Source organism: Leptonychotes weddellii, chromosome 3 (assembly GCF_054177405.1).
Source record: "Leptonychotes weddellii isolate Sample4059 chromosome 3, ASM5417740v2, whole genome shotgun sequence".
In the NCBI taxonomy this organism is placed as follows: Eukaryota; Metazoa; Chordata; class Mammalia; order Carnivora; family Phocidae; genus Leptonychotes; species Leptonychotes weddellii.
In genome coordinates, this window is record NC_138371.1 from 165,241,937 (window position 1) to 165,266,107 (window position 24,171).

At 43.0% G+C, this 24,171-nt stretch overlaps 1 protein-coding gene across 6 annotated transcripts in view; it reads right to left on the reverse strand.

Moving 5' to 3' along the window:
• The window catches only part of DOCK9 (dedicator of cytokinesis 9), a 322,858-nt gene that overhangs the window by 247,616 nt on the left and 51,071 nt on the right, over positions 1-24,171 (reverse strand). Inside the window, exon 1 of one of the 6 annotated variants that reach the window (XM_081815157.1) lies at positions 18,309-18,630. The exons of the other annotated variants lie outside the window; for them this stretch is intronic. Within the exon in view, the coding sequence (XP_081671283.1) occupies positions 18,309-18,470 (162 nt within the window). The 5' untranslated portion in view covers positions 18,471-18,630. Of the gene's footprint in view, positions 1-18,308; positions 18,631-24,171 lie in introns of those variants that run through there. 6 annotated transcript variants of the gene reach the window in all.

Below are 24,171 nucleotides of genomic sequence, written 5' to 3' on the forward strand. Positions count from 1 at the left end.
CTCCATCTGTGCTAAGCCCAACCTATACCCATTTCTCAGATGGCTTAACAGAAAGAAAATAAGAAAAGTTTTGTGCTCCCCTTTCTACAATCTCCGAACAGGAAAAGAGGCTGGCACAGGGCACTTACTCTAGAATACACCTGCTTAAGGTGGGGAGGTGGAGGAGGGGGTTCTGCCCATGCTGCCTGAGATGCCACACATCCGGGTAACTTAGGGAACAGACCGCAAACTCACTTAGCTGAGGCCTCCCCATGGGTGATTCCACACTCCCAACTTGTTACACAGGCAGCCTCCACTCCTCTGACATCCTCCATCACCCTCTCAACCCTCCCATCCACCAGGCCCACCTCTATGTCCTTAGATTATTTTCCACTGTTTGCCATGTTCAGCTTCCAGGGTTTCTTCCTGGGAATTCACTTTCCCTGTCTCTGTGCTTTGTTGACTCACAGTTCATCAGGATGGAATGTAAAGTCCTGAGTGGTCAGGAATACTTTTTGTGCATCTTTGTTGTATCACAGAAAACACCTCCATGTGAGCAGCACACTACTTTCCAACCTTACAGTTAGACAGGGGTTTGCTCCACCTAGGTGTGGTAGCGGCCCAGCCTACCCTCTGCCAACACCACAAAGCCCTGCTAAATCCCCACAATCCTCTTTGCAAAAAGCCCTGAGGAGTTTCTCAGGCCGTGAGGCAGAGGCCAGTCTGCTTTTCCAAGGTGTACTGCACACCAGAAATACCCGGGATGTGCCCACCCTGACAAACTCTACTTTTCCTTTGCACATGGTTGGCCCTCTGTGAATGAGTCACAGATGAGAACAGCTAACACGGGACCTGGGTGGATGGTGGAGCCACAGGGCAGGGGTGAGGGGACGCATCACAGAGAAAAGCCAAACGGTGTGACGAGGCCGGGGCACACACATACCTCAGCATACAAGTCTCATCTCACTAAATGAAGCAGAAGCCCATAAAAGTAGGAACCACCCCACCTTTGTGGTTCCAATGTGCCCCCTTAGGGTATCAACTAAGGGCTGATCATTTGTCCTGGCAGACAGACAGATGGAAAAAGCCTGTCACCAATTATGTGATGAGAGCTTGAAGGCCCTTTTTAACCTCGAATGCACTTACAGCACTCCTGGCCTCGGTTTCCATCTGAATCACGCAGGCAGCGTCCCAAGCCCAGCTGCCAAAATATTTCAGAGTTTCCAACCCAAGAGACTTGGTAAAATCCATAAAGGAGGAGATGTGCGATTCAGGGAGCTCAGTCTTGGTCAGCATTGCCTCCTTCTAGACTGACCTCCCTAACCCCCTCCCAAATGGGCTCTTCCCAGTCTCTCTCTTACCCAATACAGTAACAACACCCTCTAAAGGGAGGTTCCAGGGCTGCTAATAATCCAGCTGAAACTCAGGGCACACAACTCCTCTAGATCATTCAGACTACTCTCTATTACTTACAAAATAGTAAAGGGGAGAGGTGATGGGGCAGGCTGTCCATCATGTTGGACAATCCAAAGCCATCTGTATTTGCTCATGGATCTAAGCAACCAGATTAATCTTTAGGGCTTTTATTAAAATTAGTTTATAATCCCAAACACACAGTGAGCGGGTGGTGGAGAAGGACAGCCACAATGTCCCTGGAGGGTGAAGAGAGAGCGAGAGAGGAAAAGGGGAAGCAGCCTTAGAATCACAATTTTGTGATATAAATCATCTAAGCACAGAGAACAGTTGTAGATAGGAAGTCAAAGAAAGATATGCATCAACTCCCCCCTTCTACTTTTGTGATAAAAAGACCTACCTCAAACTCAGATTTTGGCATTAGAAGCTCATACATTGTATATTTTGGAAATAAATGGCCTAAGTACTCTCGAAAACCTAATGTGGCAACTCCCTGAGCCCCTTCAACAATCTTTCCAACTCATTACTCTTGCTGTTCACAGACTCAGAGGGTGGGTATGTGGCCTGGAACAAGGTTTGTAGGAGCAGCTTACGAATACACACACATGCGAGAAGGTGGCCAAAGAGAGGATGACAAAACAACATTTTTTAATAAGAAAAGCAAAAATAGTTTTAAGAGTTTTTAAAAACTCATTTCCCAGTAGAAGTAATTCTTACATGATGAACTCTCTTGCTTGTTTCAAGACTGTGTGGCTTTCTCCCGAATTCTCTAATTGCCTGGGCCCAGCCAAGTCCTACATGTCTGGGGTTGCAGTTCAGACAACATAAGCAGTCTTAAAGCTTATCCTCAACATTTTTCTTTATATTTGTTTCTTTCTTTTTTTTTTACACAGTCCTTTTTTAACAGAGAGCGATTAGAAATTATAAAAAATGAAAAAGGTTTGAATGTTCTGATGCAGCTAGAGGTTCTTTTCAAAATTAAGAGCATTACTCTCTGCTCTCCCTCTGGACAGTGCCCAGCATTTTTGATAAACACACATCTGCAGAAACTATCAGAGTTTCCGCTTGTTTTACAACACCGGTCACAAGAGTATGATCTGGGTAGCAGTCTGCATCCTTTTGTTCTGCAACAGCCATTCTAAAAGGTGGCTGGATTCTAAGGGTGAAAAGAGAAAACAGAAATTCAGCATTAACTGCCTTGCATCAAAGTTCCCCAGATGCGCCTGAGTTCATCAATTTGGCAAAGAAGTACTGGTGAAATCCTACTCTGGTTGGTAGAAAAGAGGAAGCAAAAATAAGACAATGATGACCACTTTCCAGGTCTAGCTAAAACGTTCAGGGTTCTGCCTGTCTTTGACCCCCATCCCACCCGATCCCCCACCCCCCCAAAATCAGATTTATAAAAGCAGGATGATCTGGTCTGACTTAAGGCTCTGGGAGGGAACACACATAGAAGAGGCTACCTACCAACTTTTTTATAAATATGCACTGGTCCTTTTAATAGCCCCTCTCTGGATTTTCTCCTGCCCCGATATATCCTCCTTAAGATGCAGCCCTCAGATCTAAACACAGACTCAGAGCAGGAGCAGGTCATGGACTTGAAATGAGAAAGTAACGTCTTAGTGCTCCTTCTTTAAAAGGCCCGGTGATAAAATCTGCAGATATTTTCGGTGCACAAGAGCAGGAGTCAATCTTTCCAAAGCGAGATGCTCGATGCCCAAGCTGATCTTTCTGGGAGCTTGGGAGAGGAATGGATGGCTTGCAGGTGTCAAGACACAGCAAAATAGCTCCCCCCCTAAAAATCTCATGCCCTCCCCAATTAAACATTTGAAATTTGCTCTAGATAATCATACACAGAAAACTCCCCTACTTGGAAAAGGAAGAAAAATGAGGTAAAAATGCTCTCCTTCTATAATCAAAACAAAAACCCAAACTCAGAGACTCGCTGGCATCCAAATCCCATTCACTCCACAGTTTGGAAATAAATGACAAGCTGCTCCCAAATCTTCCATCATCACCTCCAGTGCTACCCTTAGTTAGCAAACTCCCCTCTGAAATGCAAATGCCCTTTGGCAGATATTATTGTTAGTTATTTATACCACGTGTGAATGTTTTAATCAGATAAGAGCCCAACATCTAGCTAAGATCATTCACACACAGAGACCGAGAGAAAAAAGGAAGTGGGGGTGGATTCTGGAACACTGAAGGTTAGGGTGGGCAGGTGGCCACCCCAAGGATGAGGGCTGTCATGGGGTCCCACAGGCCAAGCGCAGCAGGACAGCAGACAACATTTGCCCAAAGATAACCTTGTCCTTGGCAGTGTCGGCAACCACCTCCCTGCAAGGAAAGGCTTTTCAGCTGCAGTTATCAAAGACACAGACTAAACAATAATTCTAGGGTTCTGTTCTCCACACCCATCTTACTGCCACAAAACTCATTTTGTAAGTATTATTGGGAGAATTCTCTAAATGTGCTGCTTTATGCCTTACCTTTACTGGCTATTATGAAACCACTTTTAATCCCTATTAGGAAACCACATAAACTTGGTTTAAAAGGTTTTATGCTAAGTAAGAGGCTACAGTGTAGGTAAAACAGCTCCCAAAACTCTTTCTTCACAGGAAAAGCTGGAAGTGTTAACAGTTCATTGTCTACACGGCTTCCAATTCCTGTTGATAATCCAAGCAGAGTATATTTTCATACTGTTATCCTCTTTTGGTCATAGATAGGGATAAAAAACCCAACCCCTCATCTAATAAAAGCACTTTGTGGCTTTTTCTCTCTGTTTCTTTTGTGTGATAGGAAGACAGTGGAAGCAGGGTACCTTTTCTGCAGAGAAGTCAGAAGGCGCGGCATGGGTCTTCCTAGACACCACATTAAGGTAACCCCTGGATTAACTTTCATTGGACAACCAGCCTACGGGGACTTCCTGACATCCGGAAAAGAGAGACAGGGAAGGAGACCTCAGGGAGCCTCAGACATCTGCCCTGAAGCCGGAGCAGGCTCAGCAGAAGTTAACAAGGCTTAAGCTGCAGGACCCTCCCTGGCAGGCAGGGGCCCGCCCAAGGTCCTACAGCTAACTTGGTATTTGTAATTTTCTATTCGTTTTCTTGAAGAGGGGCTCTACACTGTAAACGCTTCAGGGCCCTCCAAAAGCTGGATCTGTCTCTGACCTGAAGGTTCCACAAGTGTTGGAAACTCAGCAAGACCCCAAGTGAACTCCTGGTCTCTCCGTTCCCTGCTCTCACACCTGCGGCACTGAAACCGGCCCCCGCCCCTGCGGAGCCTGCATTTGATTAATGGCATCACCACCTCCCAAGTCAGAAGACCGGGTGTTATTATTCCTGCTCCCTCACCCACTGCCAGTGTGCAACGGTCGAGCAAATTCTAGCTCCATAAAAAATCGTTCCAGTCTAACCCTTTCCCCCATCCCCTCAATCAGAGGGCTTGCCTGGGGGCTCAGAGCTTTCACCCCTGGCCCCCTGCCTCCCTTCTCTTCCTTTCTGACTCTGACCCCACTCTGACATGAGGATGGTCTAAAATACCCAGCAGTGGCTCCACAGCCTTCCAGACTGGAATGCAGGGGGCTGGGCACATGAGGCAGCTCTTCAGGAATTGGCCACCTCATCTCACACACAGCTCTGAACTTCTCTCCCTTCCCTACACACTTCTAAACTCACTGTTCCCTTCCGATTGATGCAGGTCCACCCTAGCCCTGTTTATACCCTAACCCCATTAGGGTTTGTGTTCATCCTTCAAACTCAGCTCAGATGCCGGCTTCTCTTCAATCCTTCCTGATCACCCCTGGTCACTGGTTCACATCACCCTTTGACTCTTGTGGAATCAGCCCTTTTTTCTACTAACGTTTACTTTTGTCTCCCAAGCTAGACTGGGCTCCCTGTTCATCTTTTTCTCACTCTTCTACCGCTGCGGGGTTCATTGACTCCTGAGTACTTTTCCACATCCCATCAGGACTTCGCCTTAACAGTTACGTTTGTTATACTGAAAGGCAAGACTCTACAGTAACACGGTGAGGAGCACAGGGCTCTGGAACTCAATGAGTGGTCTGAATCCCGGCTGTGCTACTCACTACGTGACCTTAGACAATATTTACCTTTCTCTTGGTTCCTCCATTTCCCCATCTATAAAATAAAGGTAACAAGAGTATCTACCTCTTGGGTTGTCCTAGGGATTAAATAAGCCACTAGACATAAAGAGCGTAGAAGAGTGCATGATAACCAGGGAACACTCAGTAAGTGTCACCTATTCTGATGGAGGGGAGGGAAGGGAGAAGGTAGAGAAGGGAGGCTTTATTCAGTGATCCAGTTTCCCCACTCCACTGTATAAGCCCCTTCCAAGGAGCAGAGGGGATACTTACTTGAAAGCCTGTTGTGCCGAGAAGGATACTGTGCACATATCTCCTACGTTTCTATGAATAATAAAGATGATGCGGTCAGAGCACGAGAAGCAAGAGCACACACGGACTCACCTAGAGGCAAACTTCTTCAAGCTAGGGCTATACTCCTGTTTCCAAATACAAACCAGGCTATCGTCCACCCCCACCCTCCCACCCCCGACCACTCAACTCAGGACAGCTATTCCAGCTCCTTCTCCTTTGCACTTCCCAGGGCACTCTCACCAGGTGACCCCATCCATTCCCATGCCATCCTTCCCTTGCTGGAGCCCACAATTCTACCTACAGCCTCAATAGTCATGGTCCACTGATCTACAGATGTCTCCATTCTGATGTGTCTAACCTCACACTAGGGATGCCCCAAACCAAAATCCTCCTCTCCATCCCAACTCCCTCAGACTCATTCCCTCAAAATGGGTCTCCCCTCAATAGATGCCCCAGAGGTGCCCAAGGCAAACATCTGAACGCTCTTGACTCCTCCCCCTGACTCCCTTTCTCTTCTAGATTTAACTTTCTCTTAAATCCAGATATTTTTCTCCATCTCTACTACCATCTACCTTAATGAAGCCAACATCACCTGTCATTCTGCTGCAAGGACCCCCTCATTAGTGTTCCTATCTTCAGACCCTGCCCCCTTTCTCCAATCCATCATTCACTCTGCAGTCTGAGTGATCTTGCTAAAATATCAATCTGACCATGTCTTTCCTTATCTAAAACTTTCAGTAAATGGCTCCCCTCCAATACTGGAATGAAGTACCAAAAGACCCAACAGGATCTGGTCCCTGCTTACCTCTCTAGCCCACTGGTCACCAATGTACCCCCACAGTTGTCCTCCAGCTCCATAAGCCCCCTCCAGCCTTGTGGAATTACTAGCAGCTCTCAGGAGGTCTCAGCTCTCCCTCCCCGGGACTTTGCTTCCTTAGCAGATATGTCCCTCTCCTACCCCTTCACCTAGTACATTCTTCTCTTCCTTCAAGATTCAAGTTAGACATCACCTCCACCAGGAGCATTCCCTGACTCTGTCCCAAAGGTGAGCTAGGCATGCCTCATAGATTTTTGCATCGTATCTATGCTTACGCCCATCATAGCTTGCATCCCACTTAGGAGCTCCTACTGGCTCTCTCAGAGCAGGAACTATATTAACAGGCATCCAATGAATATTTGAAGATTAAAGGAAAGAAGAGGAGGTGTAACATAAAAAGAAATATATATTTGGTCTCTGCCCCTGTTGCTGGTACAAAGCTTCTAAAACTCTTGGAATTCCATGAGTGACAAAGGAGTATCCTTTTTTATTCATAATAAACCCCATTCAACCTAATCTGAGTTTATGCTAATGAGGTGACTCCAGGAGGCTGGTTGCCAGAGGAACCAACCAAGTGATTAAAGGGTTGGATCTTCCAGATCAGTCCCCTGACCCAGAGGGAGAGGAGAAGGGCAGGAGATGGAGTTCATAACCAATGACCAATTATTTAATCAATCATGCCCACATAATGGAGCCTCCATAAATACCCTAAATGAAGGGGTTCCGAGAGCTTCTGGGTCGGTGGACACATGGAGGGGCTGGGAGGGTGATGGACGTAGAGAGGGGATGGAAGCCCCGCATCCCGTTCCGTACATTGCCCTATGCATCACTTCCATTTGACTGTTCCTGAATTACATCCTTTTTAATTAACCAGTAATAATCAGTATTTTCCTGAGTTCTGTGAGCATTTCTAGCAAATTGTCTAACCTACAGAAGGGGTCATGGGAAGCCCAGATTTACAGCCAGTCAGCTGAATGCCGAGGTGACAAACTGGGACTTCAAACCAACATCTGAAATGGGGGCAGTCTTGTGGGACTGAGCCCTCAACCTCTGGAGTCTATACTCACTCTAGGTAGTTAGTGCCCAAATTGTTTAATGTGGGGGGCGGGGGGAAACCCACACATTTGTTGTCAGAAGTGTTGTGAGTAAAGGAAATAGTTCCTTCTAGTGGAAGGAAAAAACAAGGAAAAGGTTTCCGGGTTCTTTCTGACTGCTCTTCAACAATAAAGGAAGCAGAGAGAAATCAGAGTAATTTCTAAGACTGATTGCTCGACGATGCTGTTGCCTATTTCATCAGTCTAGAAAACACACAAGGAATACCAGAAGTGCAGAAGGCAAAACTACGTAGCATATAGGACTGCCACCAAGTCTGTATCTTAGCATTCTACAAGCAAACTCTCATCACAGAGACTCTGTAGAGCCCAAACCTACTCCAGAGGGAAGAGAAAACCTACAGCCCGCTACTAGCTCCACGTCCTCACATTTACCTCAGTCCCTAGGATACGGGTGTTTCCTTGGTAGAGAAACAAATGTTCACTGAAATGCATCCTCAGATAAAGGCTTTGATTGTTCACTGACATTTGAAAAAAAGTAAAGTACTCCTTTATCCAATATTCCAGGACTGAGGTAACAAAAAGTACACACAGGCAGACACAAATACACAGGCACACCTACATCACACACAGACATACAACATACAACATGCCCAAACCTTCGCACACGTGTACACCTACATCACACGCAGACATAAAACATACAACATGCCCAAACCTTCACACACGTGTAACATGAGGGTAGAGGAAAATTATCTTCATAATTCACGTAATATGTAACGGGAAAGCTAGAATCTATTCTCCATCTATTAAGATACAGACGTATTTCCTGTAGACACGAATACACTTGGTTTGGAAACTCTAGTAATACCTCTGCTTATATTTTGCTGGGACTCCTTTTGTTAGCAAAGACCGGAAATAGAAAATATGTAGATTCAAATCAAGGTTACTTGAGGATGCAGCTGCCACACTGGAATTTTTCTTTCATCAAAATGCACCAGAGAGTCCTTACAAAGACAAGCCTGATCTGCTTTATGAACAGGCTGGTTCACAAGGAAACAGATTTACAAATATACTTAACTCTACATTCAAACCTTAACCCTGAGCTCCTGAATCTTTACCAATACATTCTTTATAAGACTACTTAATTCAGCAACTTATAGAGGATAGTCTATTTATTCTACCTTAAAAATGAAGAATTTATGTTTCTCCCTCTAAATTTCTTGTTTCTATTTTTACTAAATTGCAATTGAACTGGCAGCTGGATAAGAACTTTCCCTCTGTAATGGACACAGAATGGTACCAAAATAAAGGCAAGAACATAAAATATAATAAAGGCGGTATCACAAATCAGTGAGTAAGGAATGAATGAATTCAACAAACAGGATTGGGAAAAATGAGAGTTGGAGGTAAGGAGGGAATCAAATTAGGGCCTCAACTAAACTATATATCCAGGAGTCGGCAAACTGTAAAGGGCCAGCTAATAAATATTTTAAGCCAGCTACTGAATATTACAGGTTCCTGTCACAACTGTTCAACCATGCCACTGTGAAAGCAGTCATCAACAACAATGAAGAAGTAAGTGTGGCTATGCCAATAAAACTCTATTTAAAAAAACAGGTGACAGGATCTTTGGACAAAAAAGCCAAGGAGTAAACAAACAAATAATTCCAAAAGAAAATACAGGTGAATATCTGATTTGAGGTAAGCAAGAATATCTGAGCGTAAAAGCAATGGGAGAAATCACAGAGGAAAAGATGATTATGCTTATCACATACATTTAAACTTCTGTTAGTAAAACAAGTATCATAAAGAAAGTAATCAAAAGGCAAATGACAAAATGGAGAAATATTTTAAATAAATATGACAAAGGATTTGGAGCTTGAAAGTTATATCTTTGTCTCTCAAATTGGCAAAACATGATGCTGCAATCATTTATAAAACAAAACTAGGGGCACCGGGGTGGCTCAGTTGGTTAATTAAGCATCCAACCCTTGATTTCCGCTGGGTCATGATCTCAGAGTCAGGCTCCACGCTCAGCGTGGAGCCTGCTTGTCCCTCTCCCTCTGCTCCTCCTCCCAACTCGTAAACACTCTCCCTCTCTTTCAAATAAATAAAATCTTTTTAAAAAACAGAAACAAACAAAAAAAACAAGACAAATATTCACCACTGCTGGAATGTAAATGGAATCAATCGTCAAGCAATAAAATATATGCCTTAAAGGGACTTTTAAAAATTCATTCTTGCCTTAGTAAGTTCATGTTCATGAATCTAGCCTCTGAAAATATTAAAAATCCATAGAAAGATTTTTGGGTAAAGATGTCCCCTGTAATTTTAATGTATAATAACCTAAGTGCCTAATAACAAAAAGCATTTAAATAAATTCTAGAATATACAGTACAATGGAATATTACGCACATACTAGTGTTTTAATGGAACATTATGGGCATAAGAAAATGGTCATAAGAAAATAAGTGGAATAGGGGCGCCTGGGTGGCTCAGTGCATTAAGCGACTGCCTTCAGCTCAGGTCATGACTCTGGAGTCCCAGAGAGTCCTGCATCGGTCTCCCTGCTCAGCAGGGAGTCTGCTTCTCCCTCTGACCCTCCCCCCCTCATGCACTCTCTCTCATTCTCTCTCTCTCAAAAAAATAAATAAAATCTTTAAAAACAAAGAAGTGGAACAGGCATCGGTAAGGGCACCTGGCTGGCTCAGTTGGTGCAGCATGTCACTCTTGATCTCAGGGTTGTAAGTTTGAGCCCCGTGTTAGGTGTAGAGATTACTTAAAAAAAAAAAAAAAAGTCTTAAAAAAAAGGCATCAGGAATTATTTATGAAATAGTATACCATTTTTATATTTGCATAAGCAGAGAATAATACTAGAAAACACACAGTACATGTTAAACAGTAATTATTTCTAGGTTGTGGGATTATGGTTGATTTTTCTTTTCCTCTTTATTTATCTCTGTAGTCTCTAAATTTCCTCTAATAATTGTATATTCTAAATATGAAAGACAATGTTACTTTTAAAAAGCAAAAGAGTTGTTGCTTCTCACTGAATCTGTGAAAGAAATATAAATCAGCTACTTCGAATATCTAAAAAGTAAGACTTGACCAAAGCAACAACAGCTTTACCCATCTGTTTCTACTCAGTATTTCTGCTGCTTTCCTCTTTAATATCTAAGAAACAGCTACCAACTCTGAAAGGGTGAAGACCTCCCAGAACAAACACATTCCAGACCCCACAATGGAACATTTCAGAATTCCTCTGGGATCTGTAAGTATGCCAGTGGTCATGCTTCCAGCAGTTGAGGCAAAATTAGTGCTGATCTGAACCCCAGTATAACCATGTTATTGGCCTAACAATACAGCAATCTAAGGCGATGTTATTCTGTTCACAGATAACGCCATCAGCATCTTAATAAAGAGCAATAAGGAAGGCAGACTGCTTGAAATCCCAAGGAGAGAAAACACATTTTCTTGTCTTCAACTTTTAAAAATCTCAAAATAACCTTTCTGGAGGGCAATCTGGCTAAACATATATCAAAACCCTTTAAAAAGCAAATATACTCTGACCTAGCTATTCCAGGTCTAGAAATCTGTGGTAAGAAAACAATTTGACATGTTTAAAGCATATATGCAAGGATAGAAAAAACAGAGAATAGTGGGGGAAAAAAAACCAGAAAAGTAAAACATTGGGTATAGGTTAAACAAAATGTCACATCCTGAAACGTAAATGTTTGTGTCCCCTCAAAATGGGTATGTTAAAACCTAATTCCCGATGGGACGGTACGTGGAGGTGAGGCCTTTTGGAGGTGATTAGGTCATGAGGGTGGCACCCTCATGAAGCTCTTTTATAATCTGTAAGAGATTATAGTGCTCTTATAAAAGAGACCCCACGATACCCACCAACCCTCCCCCATGTGAGTTTATACTGTGAAGACAGATCTCAGGGAGCCAGGAAGTGGGCCCTCACCAGACCCCAAATCTATGCATGCCTGACTCTTGGACTTCTCAGCCTCCAGAACTGGAGAAATAGATGTTTTTATTTATAAGACACCCAGTCTATGGTATTTTGTTATAGCAGCCTGAAATGAACCAAGACACATCCATACAATGAAATGACGCCATTAAGATTGACTCATAGATGTATACTTATTAACATGGAAAGACATCTGTGATACATTGTGGAGATTATTTAAAGCCAGTTATAGACTACATAACAAAATAACATGCTTATTATACTTACGTATTAGCTTGGGCTGCCCTAACAAAATACCATAGACCAGGTGGCTTAAACAACAGAAATGTATTTTCTCACAGTTCTGGGAGCTGAAGTCCAAGGTTAGGACGCCGGCAAGGTCAGTACCTGATGAAGACCTTTGTCCTGGCTTACAGCAGACAGCTTGCCTTCTTGCTGTGTGCTCACATGGCAGAGTTAGGAGTCTCTTACTCTTCTTATAAGGTCACAGCCCTATTAGGTGGAGGCCCCACCTTTATGCCTCCATTTAATTTAATTACTTCCTAAAAGACCCCATATCTCCAGATGTGGTCACATTGGGGATTAGGGCTTCGACATTTGAATTTTGGGAGGGACACAATTTAGTCCACAGCAACTCTAAACAATTACATATTTTTTATGAACCATGCTGTACATGGGTGAAATTATGGAACGTTTTGCCTCAAAATGTTTAAATCGGTGGTTACCTCTATGTACTGAACATTAGCATGCTTAGTTTCTACAATGAATGTTAATTACCTGTTTATAATTTAATAAATATTAATAAGATAGTAAATTTTAATAAAGCATCGGGAAAAGGTGCAATACGCTTTCGCGCTAGTCACACTGGCTGCACTCAAAAAAAGCAGCATCAACAGAGCAGTGCAATCTCAAGATGCAGGAAATGGATCTAGGAATCAGAGCTGACTGACTGTTCCTTGAAAACATCTCCAATTTACTGCTGTGATCCTAACAGGCAACAAAAACAAAACCCACTGGGCATCATTAGGAAGGGTATTAGAAATAAAATGGAAAACACAGCCTATCCGAAGCCATAGTCCAGTGATCAGACCAAGAACCAAAGGAACGTTCCGGAAGGCCACTAAGCAGGTTTCTGCTTTCTTATACCTCAAGACAGTTCTCACAGTGCAAGAAAAAGTTATGAGGGCACACCTAAAATCATCAAGATCTAGACTATACTTTCTCCACTGCCACAAGCTGACAGGTATTACACAATTTTTAACTTATCACTTGTCACAGATTCACCACTTATGTTTCCCCCTCCTTCCCACCCCTCCCCACCTCCAAACAGACACACAGACATGCACAAGCCGGACTACAGGCTCTTCAGAGCCAGACATTATCACCCTCAACTCCATTCTCTTGCATAGTGCACATATGATAAATCAGAGGACTTTCATAGCCGATAGGGATTTTCTATTAGGAAGGACTGTTTAGCCTGGGGAGACTACAGTGGTCTGATAAAATTCTATACTGTAATAAAGGCTGAGAACATGCTGAAGATGTGTAGCAAATCTTAACAATAAAAAAAAAAAAAACATGAAAAACTTCACAGCTTTAAGGAGGTAAAAAGAAAAAGGCAAATATTAATTTATAATGGGTAAAATTATCCTTACTATCCCATCATGTCACAAAAGAAATGGAAGACAGAAAGTGTGTTTTCTCCTTGTGAACTGCAGCAGTTCGCCTTCGTGACCGCTCTCTACAGGGCTGCTGACAGGGTCCTAGCTGCAACTTCTTCCACTTGAGTTCTAATGGGCAAGAAGACAGCAGGGTACAGAATAACCCCCCAGCTCCTCAGGCCTTCCACGGACATGTTAACAGAGGGGAATATTATGTTAATGGCTTGAGTAAAACAGGTCAAGTCCTAGTCAATAAGGCTGGGCCCATCACAAACCCTCACAGACAAGGAAAAAGAGGATTTACAAGCGTATGGTGTCGCTCGTGCTGCCCCTCCTCAAGGAAGGTGACTAGGCTGAGCTGTGCTTTCCTGCCCCCCTGACAGGCCCTGAGAGTTCTGCCGGCCCTTCCCTGACGGGGACGTGAGCTTCCTCATCGCTTCGCCAGCGCTCGGCACACAGAAGCATTCAAGGTTGTGTCTGGAATGAGCTGAACTAATACATTCAATTACTTAGAAAAGGGAGACTTTAGGAAAAATCTATACTCGGGAAATAGAGACTATCCTAACTCAGCTTTGCCCCTCCATTGCGGTAGGATTACTAGTCAAAATTTAAGTGTGGTACAGCTGAAATTCAGTCAGTCCCCAGATGCCAGATAAGCCCATTTCCCAGTGTCCTACCCACCATGGGGCTGATTCATGCTGTTTAGATATAAAAAGAACCTTCCTGCACAAGATTCCACAGTTGCAGCCTTATAAAGCTAAAGTCTGCACTAGAGACATCTAATTTTTGCTTCAGAGCCAACCTTAGTGATCATAAAAATGCTTTTTCTTCACTACAAAGGGCTCTATTAGCTTATTAACTTATACTCTGCCTTGTTGCAAAAGGATTTAAAATTATTTACATACATACATAAAAAAATAAGATAAAAAGTATTTAATAAGCAGATGAGAAAAAGCAGACGGTGATAAAATAGTAATATAGGAAAATAAGAAGCAAAGTTTAAGGGCAATTAAAAAAAATATATCACTGGGGCACCTGGGTGGCTCAGTCATAAGCGGCCAACTCTTGATTTCTGCTCAGGTCATGATTTCAGGGTCATGAGATCAAGAACCCTCCCCCCCCGCCCCCCCGCACATAGGGCTCTGTGCTCAGCAGGGAGTCTGCTTGAGATTCTCTCCCTCTGGCCCTCCCCCCACTTTCTCTCTCTTTCTCTCAAATAAATTTTTTAAAAAATCTTTTTGAAAGAGCCTATATATGTTAGAATTAGGTCACATGTTTGGATCTAAGCTTTCTTTAACAGTCAACTGAAGAGGTGGCTGGGACCAGTTACATGAATCTTAATGTATATAAAATACAAAGTAGTTCCTCAGAAAAACACAACCGTTCAGAGTATGGAGAGAAGAAATTTACTTCTAGGGCCCCTCATAAAAAGAACACTAAAAAAAAACAGAAATAATTATGACAATAGCTAACAATTAGCACTAACTTATATATAAAACACTACTCTAAGGACTTTAGACATATTCATTCATTCAATAACCCTATGAGGAAAGTATTGTTATTATCTGCATTTCATTAAGTGCAGATCCATTTCATTATTCATTAATAATGAAACTGAGGAACAGCGCAGTTAGGTAAACTGCCCAAAGTCACACAGCTAGCAAGTTGTGGATTCAGGATTTAAGCCCTGCAGGCTGGCTCCAGAGTCTGCACTCTTTGTTTGTTTGTTTGTTTTAAGATTTTATTTTTAAGTAATCTCTACACTCAACATGGGGCTCAAACTTACAACCCTCAGGAGTCGTGTGCTCTATGGACTGATTCGGCACTCTTAACCACTACACTACCGTGCCTCTGGCTGATCCAAAAGCAAATGAGCAATGCCCTCAACAAAACCCTCATGGCAGACATCACTTTCATAAGGATGTTTCTTATGATGCCCTTCAGTTAGGCCAAGAGGAAAACACAAAGCTTAGTTCAGGAGCAGCAACTCCACTGACGCTAAAATGAGGCAGTCCACCCACGTGGGTTTCTGACACATGGACAGATCTGTGGGATATTTAAGAGTCTCTCGAAGACTGGGGGGCCTCAAGCCCTAATCCTCATGAATATTATTCCTCTCCCTCCACACGATTGAGTACGCACTGGAGGGCCGGGGTGGGGGTTATACCCTGAGGAGCAGGTGAAGCACCACTCTGACCTGCTGACAGGTAAGGCAGAGCCACAGGCTGGGTAGCCCCCTGAGCTGGAGGAAGGATGGGTGGCAGCCACCCTACTAACCAAGGCCTGACAGGCCCACATCTGCCTGAAGAGCAGGTCAGCCTACCTGTGCATGGAGGGGGCTCATGGGAGTACCACCGGGCAGGGCTCCCTTAAGAAAGTTTGGCTGGCTCAAACCAAAGGATGAGAAGGCCCTCCAATGCCTGTGCCCTGGGACAGGTCTCAACAGAGCTAGTCTGGATACTGTCCAAAGATCGTATCATCGATTGTCAGTCATGACCACAGCAAACCCATGGAATGTTTGGCCTTGAACCACATAACTTCTTGGTACAGCTCCAGGACAGAAGGGTTGAAAAGTATAACTCTAGTGGACATTATTGAAAATGTGCCAGTTATTGTTTGGGGGAAACGACAAAAATGTTTGAAAAAAGACTTCTGGTTCTAGGATAAGTGATTATAACCTAAATTCTCAACAGCTTCTCCAAGTTCAAGTTCAGGACCATAAAACCATTTTATCAGAATTCACTCATTAACTGAGCACTTAATACAAATCAGACACTGTTCTAGCTGTTGGGGCAGAATGGCAAACAAAACACACAAAATCCCAGCCATCAGAAAGCTTATTCTTTACGGTCATGTCATTTGTTAAAATTAGGGAAAGCTTTATGAAGGAAATATGGGACTCGGTTCTATTTTTGCTATTTTATTCTGTCTAAAATTATTTTAAAATAAAAAGTTAAAATTTTTTTTAAAAAAAGAAAGCTTATCCTTGTTTTAAGCATGGTAAGTAATACTACTAACTACTCTTACTATACTTGACTAACTGTATGTCAGATGGAGATAAGTATTAGGAAGAAACTATGGCAGGGAATCAGAGAAGGGTGTGCTGAGGGTGCTACAAGGTGCTTTGACCCCTATGCCCGGGGTCAAAGAAGCCTCACTGAGAAAGGGAAATCAGAGCTCGCCCTGTAAGAAGCCAGGGGTGAACCAGGTAATGCCTGGCCGAGTGTCCAGCAGGAGAGAACAGCAAGGGAAATGAGGAGAGAGTGAAAAGCAAATGGGGGTGGCCAGGAGAAGCAGGGGCAGCAGGTGTGAGGGATGGACCTGGAGGCCACAGGAAGGATTCCGGATCTGACTCTGAGTAGAGGAATAACCATCAGACTTTCCTTTGCAAAGGACCACTGTCTGCTGAGTGAGGGGAAGGTCAAGGGTCAAGGACAGAAGCAGGGAGAGCAGTGGGAGGGCGAGGGTGCATCTTTCCACCCACAGCAGCTCGGCCACAGGTGCACACGGTCACATCTGTCTCAGTCTGCTAGTGCGGTCAAGGGCGGTGGGCAGACAGCACCTGACCCAACGCACAGGAACGCTGCTTCAAAATCCAGTCCCAGCGTGACGACAAAGCCCCTGGCAGGTTAGTACTCCCTCGTGCAACAAAAGAAAAAGAAAAACAAGCAAAGTCTCTCAAAGATGGGTTAACCCAAGACAAGTCAGTGTGAACTGAGGGAGCATAAGCCGGCGGCATGGGAGAGACGTTGCCTTTACTGGCCAAGCAGTCCCAGGGCTGTCAGGGTTATGGATTACACCTAATGGGGCAGACTCCGTAATGAGCTGGTCCTTCTAATCTCTGATACCAGTTGTTCTCAAAAGCATATTCCAAAATACATTAGAGTTTAAAATATTTAATAGTTAATACAGTCCCACTTAAGTTCCAAACCCACGCATAATACTGCCTTCCAAAATGCATCTGATGCTCAAATGATGCTCTTTTCCTTCCTCCCACGTATTTTGAAAGCTAATGTCACATAAGACCCTCTACAAAATGCATCCTCTCTTGGGTTCCTGCAAGGCTGGGCTGACCTGATCTGATCCCAAGGTGCCTATGGCCCCCCAGCACTCCCTCTCCCTGTCAGATGGCAGCCTAACAACCAGGAATGGAGTTGGGGTTTCCACATACCTCGCCCTCACCATACCGAGTGGCTGCTGGCCAGACTCACACGCAGAAACTCCCACGTGTGTTATTCTCACTCGTTTTGACAAAAAGCTGTGATAAGAACAGAAGGGAAAATGGCAAGGCATCCTGAGGGAAGAGGAGACCCATATGCAGCTTCCTCACGAGCCTGGTATTTATGAGAAGGCCATGGAGAGGCACACCCATCTGTGACCTGACACCTCCTCGTGCATCATACGGGGAGAAAAAAACACACAAGTGTCAGCTAAGCTTCCTTGTACTCTCAAGAGCCTTCACCCAAAAACATTATAAGTAGTCAGACTTAAAACAATAAAACTACAAATATTTTTCTCACACCCATTACAGTTTTCTTTCATGCTCCCTTTAAATTTCTCCCTCTGATGGGAGGACTGACCACAAGCCATCAGTAAGAAAATTTCGCCAAGAAAAAGACCAAGATGTAAAGGAACTGAATAATTCACTATCACTGGTAGAGGATTCAGTATAGAACACCCTAAATACACACTTTGCCACATATTATTTCTGAGACTATACCAGGAACATGTAAGCTCATGAAGCTAACTTAGAAAACTAATCTGTAATCAATTATCTTATTCCAGCTTCTCTCTCTGTATGTATTTAAGCTTTGATGAATGCATGGCATTCTCACACATACAAACAGGCACCTCATAATTAAACTTAAGGTCATTTAATTACCCATTTATACACCCAGGCTAGAGATATATAAGCATACTGAAGTAAATAAATATATTTGCTTTGTAAGTAAAGACGAGTTTATTCTAACACCATCAAAGTACTTGTTTAATTAAGCAAGACAGCATTTACCAGACAGGAGGAGATCAATAGTTCTGAATCTTCTTTTGTCCAATGGTATGCTGTATATTCAAGGGCATTATTCTCTCCTTGCTGTTTGCACATATAAGCACAATTTCTTTCAAAAACGGTGCGGATGCCTTTAAACAGAATTACACTAGTAGTGCAACCCATCCCCAAGGTGTGGATGTTCAGATTTCTAGCAATCTCTACTCCATTTCCACATCATCTTCCTTGGCTCTTCTGAGCAGGCTCCCACTGAACCATCTTCATGACAGGCAGTTGCCGGCACCAGAACAGAAGGGAAGCTCCGAGCTGTTGTACTAGAATCTGCTCCTGCCCAACTGCCTGACAAAAAAAAAAATCCCGGCTCCGAGTGTCAAACAGGAGGGGTGGTGCAAAAACCAGATGACACACCTCGGATGCACCAAAACCTTTAAAGTATCGTTTTTCCAGTAGACTGCTTCCCTGTTAATACCAAAGAACAAATAAGCCGAAGATTTACATGTGGTTACTGGAAAACTGCCGGCTCCTGTGATTTGCTTAGGATTGTTCTGAATCTCAGAACCTGCCCAAAATGAAAAAATGGTGCCAGACAGCCACCCTGCTGCAGATGCTGCTGGAAGGCACAAAGAATGTTCATCTGCTGCAAGGAATCACTCTCCCAGAATGCTTAGCCCAGCATCTATATTAGCAAACATCTCTTTCCTTGACCTAAATATGCTGGTTGTTTAATCCTGCATCCGCGAGGAACAGAAAAGCAAAAGGAAAAAAAAAAAAAAAGCCCCAAAATGAGAGAAATCACTAAGATGACTGCTGCTATGGAAACATGTATAAGCCCACTTCAAACAACCTTTTGCATGTGTGGGTAACAGCTTGCTGACAGCAAATCACAGGGGAACACAAAATTGCTGTGTCAATCTTGACTTCTGCCCACTTCCACTCTGCCAGAGAGAGGGCTAGCAAGTTTGCACTGCTTAATAGGATTCTACCATCTCTGGTACTCAAAGATGCAAATGAGAACATGCATAAAGGGTGACCCGATCAGGCTGGACATATACCTTCTGAAGCAGGGCTCTAGGACGTGATGCTAAACACACACTAAAGTCCCACAGTCAACAAGGTTATTATTTGGGATGCATAAGTAATCCAGGTCCTTCCACTGCAGAATGAACTCAGTAACACTATACTACCCATGGGTGTCTTGGGTGATGGCTAATAGGGAAGCATGTCACTGATAGAATACTAAGTTGACTCTTGCACTTTCCTTCTAAAAAATGAAAAATAAATTAAGTAAAATGACTACGATGAACACAGGAAAACCTCTCCCACCCATAATATGCATCTAGAAAAGGGTTACTGCTCTTTTAAGATCTGTTCTGAATTCTTCCTTATTTCATAAGACAACAGATGGTTTTCATTTTCTATCTACAGATTTCAAAGTTAGAGTGAATTACAATGATTGAGTACCTGCGAGTTAGTTAATGGAAACCCGTATCATATAATAAAAGCAGATCTTTAGAGAATACCACATAGTCACATAATCCCAAAATTTCTGGTTTTTATGGCTATTAGGCCCCATAGATAAGCAAAAACCTAGGCTTCTTGGGGCACCTGGGTGGCTCAGTCGTTAAGCGTCTGCCTTCAACTCAGGTCATGATCTCAGGGTCCTGGGATCGAGCTCTGCATCGGGCTCCCTGCTCCGCGGGAAGCCTGCTTCTCCCTCTCCCACTCCCCCTGCTTGTGTTCCCTCTCTCACTGTGTCTCTCTCTGTCAAATAAATAAAATCTTTAAAAAAAAAAAAAACCTAGGACTCTCTCTCTTTTTTTTTTTTTTAATGCAAGGTTTATCTAACAGCCACAGAGATCAAAGGAGTAGAGATCCTGGCCACAGGAAAAAAACAAGAGTAACCATCTGTGGTCTAGAACATTCAGCATCAGAATAGCAACTCTGTTAAAACAAAGCTACAGTGTTCAAGACTACACCCAAGTCCTGACATCAGAAGAGCCAAGTCTTCATGTGACATCACAATGCTGGCAGATAAATAACATGGAAACACAATATTGTAGAGTATAAAACACCCAACACATGGGTTAAATTATCTGTCTTAAGAATTCAGAACGCTTGGGGCACCTGGGTGACTCAGTCGTTAAGCGTCTGCCTTCGGCTCAGGTCATGATCCCAGGGTCCTGGGATCGAGCCCCGCATCAGGCTCCCTGCTCAGCGGGAAGCCTGCTTCTCCCTCTCCCACTCCCCCTGCTTGTGTTCCCTCTCTCGCTGTGTGTGTATCTCTCTGTCAAATAAATAAATAAAACCTTTAAAAAAATAAAAATAAAATAAATAAATAAATGAATTCAGAATGCTCACCATCTATCTTAACTTCTGCACTGCAAGGAAAACAACTTAAAAAATATTATTCACTGAATATAAAGATGGTACCTAGAAGAAAACAACTTAAAAAATATTAGTTCACTGAATATAAAGATGGTACCTAGAAATTTAAACTTAATTTTTTATTGTTACTACCTATTTTAGACATCCTGGGTGCAGAAGCCAGGGAATATCATTTGCAATACAAAAGATTATGTTTGAACTTTACAAAGCATTATAAATAATAACCAAGCAAAATTTGAAGCTGCTAGTATATTCTATTTGAATTACTTTAAAAACTCCCAAGTTAATAATTAAAACAATGGGACAGAATAGAACAACTTCCTAACAATCATTCAGAGGAAAGAAGAAATGTTTCCTAGGGACCTACTAATAAGCATTTAAGCAACCTGTAACAATTTTAAATGTTAATCATTTTCCAACCAACAAAATTAGTGAGCAAGAAAAACAACAGAAAATATTTAGAGCAAAGGATTCAACAAGGCCAAAAATGGGTTTCATGCTGATAGAAGCATGACAAAATGAATCATTCAAATGTGTATTTGGTTTCACTGATTTTTCTGTATCAGAATGATCTTGGGTTAGTCTACAAGGATAATTACCATGAATTCCATCAGAGGACATGGAGATGGATGGTATCTATTGGCAACCAGTTCAGCCACCTACGGAGTATGTATTTCAATTTGGAGGTCACATTTACTCTCTTACCTTTAAATGTGACCCCTAATTTTCACAATTCCCAAGACTGGATGTCCACCCTTGACTCTGTCTTGAGCCCCAAGCCCATGTCTTCCTCCCCTGCTAATAAGGGTACTCTCCCATCACCGCCTCACCCGCAGAGGTTCCAAATCAATCATCTTTTAATATGACAAACTGGGACGGTATGTCCACACGATGCCATACTTTTAAGCCATAAAAAAGAATGAGTAGTGATGCATGCTACAATATGGATGAACCTGGAAAATGTTATGCAGAATGAAAGAAACCAGTCACAAAAGACCTCATCTTTTATGATTCTATTTTTTTTTTTTTAAGATTTTATTTATTTGACAGAGAGACACAGCGAGAGAGGAACACAAGCAGGGGGAGTGGGAGAGGGAGAAGCAGGCTTCCCGCCGAGCAGGGAGCCCGATGCGGGGCTCGATCCCAGGACCCTGGGACCATGACCTGAGCCGAAGGCAGACGCTTAAGGACTGAGCCACCCAGGCGCCCCCCCATGACTTTTTTTTTTTTTTTAAAGATTTTATTTATTTGACAGAGAGACACAGCGAGAGAGGGAACACAAGCAGAGGGAGTGGGAGAGGGAGAAGCAGGCTTCCCGCGGAGCAGGGAGCCCGATGCGGGGCTCGATCCCAGGATCCTGGGATCACAACCTGAGCCGAAAGCAGACGCTTAACGACTGAGCCACCCAGGCGCCCCTTATGATTCTATTTAAATGACATGTCCAGAATAGGCAAATCCATAGATACAGAAAGTAGATTAGTAGTTGCCAGGGAATGGGGAGTAATTGCTAACAGGCACAAAACTTCTTTTAGGAGTAACAAAAATGTTCAGAAATTGGACGGTGTTTCTAACATATATGCTATCTATACACAGTATATAGTCTGTGAACATACTAAAAACCACTGGATTGACATTTTAAACAGGTGAGTTCTACAGTTTGTTAAGCCTGACTCCACTATTGATGTTTTACTACTAACAGCTTTAGGCCTTCCCCCTCTTCTTCCCCCTTCTGTCCCCCATCTGGCCAAACTGAACGGACGTTCCAGGTGGCTCCCTCCCTTGGTCCCAGGAGGGAATTCAAACCACTCAGGAACCCTCATCCTGGCCCCACCTGCTGCCACCACAGAAACCCCAAACCAGGCTCAGGGCCTGCTTGGAAGCTGCCCTCCTCTCCTCAGGGAGCTTCATTACATGAGTAATTAACCTCTTCACACCCTCCTTGTGAATACGATGTCATTAGTCTCAACATCCAAAGCAAATTTGGGGTGTGAGGGGGCAGGAGGAGGGTCCATCCTGTTTCTGTGGAGTGGCCCCAACAGTGAATTATATCTCAATAACACTGTTTTTAAAAACAGGAGAGGGGAGGAAGATAGCATCTACTCTGCCTACCCCAGAAGGCTGTCCAGTTCAAACAGAGTAATAGGTAAGAACTCAACCAATTTTGCTATATGCATGTCAGTAACTATTGTTTTATACTTCACCAAGGACTTACTGAGTAGCTCAAAAACAGCCACCTTGCTTAATGAATTTATAATTTGGATTGCTGCTCTGGCCCCACTTCACAGGAATACACAAACCACAGACCCTGGGAGGTGACTGGGGCTGCCCTCAGGGTGTGCATTTTAATCTAGGAAAGGGGCTCCATGCTGTACAAACTACCAGAAAGCCTGTACAAACAGTACGTTTAGGGTAAGACTTGCTGCCTGACTCGGGTCACAGCAAACCTCAGCCATTCGGCCACAGAGACCACAGCAAATAGGTCTCAAGCTTTGACCCTCCCCGCCCCGCCACCGAAGCATATCTATCCAGAGCTGTCATTCCCATTTGTAGCTTTCTCCTTGCCAACCGTCTTTCTGTTTAAGTATGTTCTAAAGATCAAATTAGTTTGACTAGTAGATTTACTTCATACTCTCTCAGAAAAGTGTGCATAAATTAGTATCTGAAGTAACACCTAAAACATCTAGAACTACAAACTAGAAGTAATATTCTATCTCAAACAGATTTAAGTCTTCTACCTAGCTCAGACCTCGGGCTCTACCTTAGGAGGCCAGGAAGGAACTGGAATTCTGTCCATTCTGCAGTGGCTGAAATGAAGATCTCGCGTAATAATAATAATACGTCACATTCTATGTAAGTGCCATTAGGGTATCTTATTTTCATCCCTGACAGTCCATACTACATTTCTCAATGCAGTGAATTCTGCTGAACAAAGAAACCTTATCTAAGTTGGCCTGTCGACTCCTTATTCATTTTATATTCAATCAGCATAATCAAAGGTAAGTAGAGTATCTAGCATGGGGCCTGGTTCATACCACATGTCCAATAAATGTTGGTCTCCTCCATCTTGGCCCCAAATTAAATTTTTTTCTTCCCTGTTATAAAGTAAGGTAGTTCTTCTAAAAATACAAGCATTTCTTACACAAAACCCAAGCATATGAAAATTTAAGATCTAATAAATTCAAACTCCAAATTCCTTATATTGGTAAAAAAAAAATGATTCAAAGAGAAATGAGAGTGTTGTGGAACAAGAAAAAGGAGTTAAGATATTTGGTGAAGAAGGAGTCAAGGTTTTAGCAATGACCATTGGAAAAAGTTTGTTTGTTTGAAGTAAGGAAAGTTAAGGAAATATTATATACATAAGGATCTTTTTAAAAATAAGGAAAAGGTGAACTCTCCTACCATTGTGTATTTCAGGAACATAAACCTCAAAATTTGATTGTGGGAGAGAAGGCAGACTTACAGCATATCTAAATTTATCCAC